This window comes from Microcebus murinus, chromosome 12 (genome assembly GCF_040939455.1).
Source record: "Microcebus murinus isolate Inina chromosome 12, M.murinus_Inina_mat1.0, whole genome shotgun sequence".
NCBI lineage: Eukaryota > Metazoa > Chordata > Mammalia > Primates > Cheirogaleidae > Microcebus > Microcebus murinus.
Genome location: NC_134115.1, coordinates 14,370,180 through 14,376,522, shown reverse-complemented (window position 1 = coordinate 14,376,522; position 6,343 = coordinate 14,370,180). Strand labels below are relative to the sequence as shown.

At 33.9% G+C, this 6,343-nt stretch overlaps 1 protein-coding gene across 4 annotated transcripts in view; it reads right to left on the bottom strand.

Moving 5' to 3' along the window:
- Nucleotides 1–3,732: 3,732 nt before the first annotated feature.
- Nucleotides 3,733–6,343, bottom strand: part of AGTPBP1 (ATP/GTP binding carboxypeptidase 1) — a 175,655-nt gene continuing 173,044 nt past the window's right edge. For all 4 annotated transcript variants that reach the window (XM_012787275.2, XM_012787272.3, XM_076008568.1 and 1 more), the window contains one exon: nt 3,733–4,478. In XM_012787275.2, coding sequence (XP_012642729.1) covers nt 4,301–4,478 — 178 coding nt within the window. In that variant the 3' untranslated portion in view covers nt 3,733–4,300. The remainder of the gene's footprint in view (nt 4,479–6,343) is intronic.

Below are 6,343 nucleotides of genomic sequence, written 5' to 3'. Positions count from 1 at the left end.
AGGTTTTATTATTCGATGCTCCTAATAATCAGCCAAGCTCTGAAGAAATTATAGGATCTGATGGAGTGTACCAAGAGGTCAGAGAGTGTGCAGTGTAAACAAGGCTGTGGGGCAAAGGGGAAGGAGTGGCCATGGGCCTAAGTTACCGTTCCTGGTCTAGAAAGAGGAGGGCATTAAGGTAGACTTCCCGTTGCACAGTATCAGCGCAAAACAGGTAAGTAAAAGTGCTTTGTAATTATTTTTAACAGTGGAAAACAACTGACAGGTGACATTACAAGGAGTAAACCTTTAAAACATTCATTTTTAGCTGGGTGCGGTAGCTCACGCCTGTAATCCTAACACTCTGGGAGGCCCAGGCGTGTGGATTGCTCAAGGTCAGGAGTTCGAAACCAGCCTGAGCAAGAGCAAGACCCCGTCTCTATTATAAATAGAAAGAAATTAATTGGCCAACTAAAAATATATAGAAAAAATTAGCCGGGCATGGTGGCACATGCCTGTAGTCCCAGCTACCCGCGAGGCTGAGGCAGAAGGATCCTTTAAGCCCAGGAGTTTGAGGTTGCTGAGTTAGGCTGACACCATGGCACTCTAGCCTGGGCAACAGAGTGAGACTCTGTCTCAAAAAAAAAATTAAAAATTAAATCAAATATTCATTTTCATAAAGAATATTAAATTTTCTTCTAGGTTTCCTTTTCTTTATGTCACAGGTATTTGAATATGCTTTAATCAGAGAAATATTTACTTAATATTAATAGTAACATCCTATTTTATAAAGTTCAATAGGCTTTTCCTAATGGAAAAAACTAGAGTTTACATACAACTCCTTCACAAATGAGAAAAATTCACCAATTTTCAGTTTATATTTTGTAATGATTAAAGTATGTATGGGAAAACAAGAGGATTTATTAAGGATACATTTATAGTTTGATTACTGTCCTTTATTTCTACATCATGCACAAAAACAATTCCATTAGTACACTTATTGTAATATCCATTTCACCGCTTATACTGATACAGTCATTTTCATTTGGGTTATTTGAAATTTAGAAAGCATATTCATGGCTGTTACTGCACTCTCTGAAACAGAACTCCAGGTTACTTATTTGTAATTACAATTCAGACAAATGTCCATGTTTCTAAATACCACACAAAAACTAGCAGAAGCGACAGAGACTGATTGATTATACTTCCTGTATTCAAACAAGACTATGACCACAATGAAAAGTCAATGTGAACCATAGGATTTTGCCATCTAATTTGCCTAAACAAATTTCACAAATTCAAGAAAGACCCTTAAGCTTTTCACCATGCTCACTGTCTAGGGAAAGGCAAAGGATAGCATCTCTTTTTGTGGTAAGAACCTGAGGACAGTCATCAGGAGACCCTGGCTCTGCCCAAGTGACCCTGTGACCTTATTTGACTTCTGTATGTCTATTTCCTTGATTCTACAAATTAGTTTGATCTAAATTCTCCCCAGTGCTAATTTCCAGTTCACAGGTCCTATGATTCTCAGGAAACTGTGATGCTAAAAGAGTGTATCAGATTTATATTAGTGATTCTCCAAGTGTGGTCCTGCAGCGTCACCACCTGGGAATTTATGAGGAATGCAGATCCTTGGGCTGTGCCTCAGATCTACCTAACAGCAATCTGTGTTTTGAGAAGATCTCAAGGTGACTCTGAGGCATGATGGACACGTACTACATACAGCCTGAGAACCACCAGATTAGAAAAAAAACTACATTTAAGAAATTCCAAGCTCTAAATGCAAGGTAAATAAAATAAACCTTAACTCCACCATTAGACTCAGTTTATCAGACTTCATCACTGCAGCATAGAGTAGAACATTAATTTGCAGGACTATGATACTGAAGGCATCTCAACCATTCTTTGAATGTCCTGAAAAACATGAGGCCACAGAGGTCAAAATTAGCTATGAAAATTAGACAATTTTAGCTACTGAACAGCCAATGAGGCCTAGTTATACCCCTACTTAGAAAAGCTAGGATTTTAAATTATTTTTTATTTTTCCAAAGCTATTTATTATTTATGAATAAAATCATTTCCTAACTATAAAGACTTTCTCTTCAATCTTGTGAATATTTAACAAAAGGCTTTATGTAGGTTTGTAGTATGTGCTCAAAGAAGTACTTCATCAACACAAAATATTATAATAGTACATGGCTAGGGGTTTTTACACAGTTGACATAATAAATTGAAATTTTTGAGTCACTATGTACATGATAGTAGCTGTAGTTGCTTTTCATACATGACTATTTTGGCTTTTGCTTTCTAATTTTATAAAAGCCAAGAAAAATTCATATACAGTTGGTCCTCCATATCCATAGGTTCCACATCTGCAGATTCAACCAACCTCTGATCAAGAATATTTGAAAATAAGAAGATACATTTAAAAAAATACAGATTAAAAAACAATATGGTAAAACAAATATTTGCAAAGCTTTTACATTGTATTAGGTATTACAAGTAATCTAGAGATGTTTTAAAGTATATAGGAGGATGTGCATAGGTTATATGCAAATACTACTCTACTTATATCAGGGACTTGAGCATCCACAGATTTTGGTGTCCTTGGGGAGTCCTGGAACCAATCCCCCACAGATACCAAGGGACAACTGTACGGACATATTGGCTCCATAATCTACTCTCTGAAAAAAGTATAATTATAATAAAATCAGTAATTGTTTTTATATATATAAAATATATAAATCATAAAATATTTATAATTATAATTTATAAATTATTAAATAAATGATTAAATAACTAATACTTTACCTTGCTGAATTATCCTGATCTTTCCTAAATTCAGTTACTATACTAAGAGGACTGGTTCAACTTTACAGTCCATTTATTCTTCATTTTCTGAGATTAGTAAGAATTAGGCTGGTTAGAGAAAAAGATCTCTTTTCAATTGCTCCATAGAGTTTTTAAAGACGGCTGGCTCCCAAGACACCAACAAGAATCTACACTATGGATGAAATATCTTAAATAGTACAAAAAAAAATCACCAATTTCGAAAATGCAAAAATCTGAAATACACCCTTTATAATTTCTTTTCCATTATAATAGGTTTAAAAAATATTCTAATCTAGGAATAAATAAGAAAGATATGTGCCAAAACCTAAGCACCTGAATCCTGGCAAGAATCTGTTAATGAGGTATCTTTTGGGGTTTGTTTTATTGCAACAGAAACTTAGTTCTTGAAGCACTTACCCAGAGTCACCAAATTTATTTTATTTGAAGGAAAAGTCATTCCCGCAGCAGGATGGCTATAACTCAGGTGGATGTCACTATGAGAAATGGTTTAAATTCACTGCAGTCACCTAGGACTCTGATACCAGTGTCAGCATGCCCTAAATAAATTCACTTCAGTAAGTTTAATAACAAAGCACAGCTCACAAGATGCTAAATAAGCTCAATATACACATGCACATTCAACATCAGATCATAGCCTCACTGCATTTTTAAGCTTCTTAACAAACTGTTTGACTGCGGTGGTAAACTTCAGGTGCATCCATGAGACACAATTTTAGAGAAAATTGTTCAAATATATCTCTTATGATAGGTACAGTTATACCTAAAACTTAAGACATAAAAGTTAGACTTTTCTTCTTACAACTTTTTATCATTGTGTTTAAATGTTGGATTTTTATAATATTCTCACAGAGTTCTATACACCAAATAATCTGAGCTGGTTAAAAAGGATGACGAAATGAATGCAACATTTAATATAGTTTTTATTTGTTTAATTTGGTAAATGTAGAATGTAATGGTTTCAAGGCAAACCCTGGATTATTTCAGTCACAACCCAATAATTAACATGATTCGGAAGAACAGTCTTATCTTCAATATCTACCCCACCCCTACACAAACACATCTATAGAAATCCATGTACATATATATTAGTTTTCCACAAGGTAGGATTTTCAACAACTCTAGAATTTAGACTTATATTCTGATACACTTCAAAATTATCCATTTGATGTAGGGTATAATCATAAGGAGACAGAAATTCATGCAATGATACTCTAGATTTTTTTAAAAAGTAAATCCAATATTTGATAATTCAATGCTATATAAAGTGCATTGAATATCTAAAATAAAACAAGTGCCAATTTTATCATGAATTAATAACATATTTATTGTCTTGAAACCCAAACAGGCCCAAGTTACTTTTTGTCTTTTGAGTCAGCTCTCTATAAACTCATTTCTCTCAAATTTCCTGTATAATAAAAACCAAGATATTTCATTTCTTCTTTATAGTTAACAAGAGATGGCAGAGGGCTCAAGGCAGATATGTTCTTGATAATTCAGAGTCAGAAAGTACTTCTTCTTGAGCAGAAGGTTCATAATCCCCCGCATTTTCAACCAATTCAATATCTAGCTCATCGTTACTTTCTGCACTGTAATCAACTTCTTCAAGGAATCGAGGTTCATCTTCATCCAAAACATAAGTGGTAGGGCTGTGGCCAAAACATACAGAATATACAGGAGTTCATTAGATTTTAAGGCTCCGATGTAAGATTATTTCGCTATACTAGATTAACTTTGATTCCAATATATATAAAGCATTTGCATTAACTTTAAAAATCTTATCCAAATGAACAAGTTGAGAGATTTATAATAGGTGAAAGCTCCTTGTGTTGACAATAAAGGGTGAAATGCTAATTATTACTTATATTACAAGAGTGCCAATATACATCCTACAATTAGATAGCTGAAAAAACAATGAACTCTCTCATCAGGTTACTTCTCTGAAAGATTTCATCAATTTTCAGGCTATTAAGATTTATTTTTAAAGTCCTATTTTAATCACTGCAAATCAAGCAACATATAATTTCAATAGGCCTTATAAGAAACTGTGGATATTTAATTGGTTCCTGAGTAATGCACTGAAACCACTTATTCTAAGTCTATGAAGTGATTAGCTGCCATAAAAACAGCCCATATACCCATCATCCCCACAGTTTCCGTGGGTCGAAAATAAAAATGAAAAACAAGTGAACACTATACACCCAGATTAATTACCGTCCCTTGAGACACCAAATAAGACATTTGCTTAAAAGCACTAAGTGCCTCTAAATATTTCATTAGGTAAGTTGCTGGGATTAAGACAACCTTTGCACTAGGTTCTGTAACATATTCTTTCCTTGAAAAAAACATATTACTCTGATTTCTCCCCATTTATGAGATTTTACACACACACACACACACACACACACACACACACACACACACACACACACTCTATACCAAAGAAATATTACAGAAACATTTCAGAATCCCTAAGATAGTGAGTAAAACTACCTTAATTTCATATAGATGTATGTTTACTTATATCCCACCTGCTTTCAAAAAGGATTTCTCATAGCTAATACAATTAAAAACTATAAAATCAGACAATGAAAAGGGAACAAATGGAGAAGCTGATGTCATTAGGCATGTAAAATGAGAGAATTCCTGCAACCGAATATTAAATACAGTTCACATATCTGGAAGGTAAGGCAGCAAGGGAAAATTAATGGATTATATGATTCTAATTTTCTGAGAAGAGAAGGCAAAACTCATCTGGCAAGAGTACCTTTTTTCCTGGAATTGCTTTAATCTTGTCCGTTGAAGAAAAGAGAAAAATGCATTGCAAAACCACCTTGATCTAACATAGCAAACTTCCTTTTGAAACTTCAGAGCTTGCATATGATAGAGTAGTTCTGAAAAATCAAGCTGAGTGGCCAGCATGATTGTGTGAGACTTCATAACAATACCTATCACTCTCAGGAACAATTTCGCAGTTTTTAATTATGCAACTAAAATACTTAGAATGAATCTGTTAGGTCTTTAGAAAAAAAGAGATTAAAATAAAAGATTATTTGCCTTTTTAAATGACTATTATTGGGGAACGCTCCTTCTATGGTATAGAATGAGGTATCGCCCAATAAAAAAATTAAAATTAAAAGAAACAAAATGACTATTATCACTTCTTTCTTTCTTTTGAAATACAATAATTCATTCCTCCTCCTTGACCTTGTATTTCAAATTCTTCAAAGTCCCAGGTGATTTTTAGAATTCTTAGAATAGATGGAAAACTAACTGAAGCAAAAGTAGCAGAAAGAGAAATAAGAAAAGTCGCATCTTCTTTTGCCACATACTTCCTTATTTTCTTCCTGGAAACTATCATAACAAGAAATGATAATGGAAATGCAAGAAAGAGATGAATATGCTAAAAAGCCATGTACTGTACAGGGGCTGATTCCACAGAGATGAGGCAGTATATCTCCCAACAGGAAGAGAACAAAACCTACGTGATGGGCGGGTGAGCATGGTTCAAGAG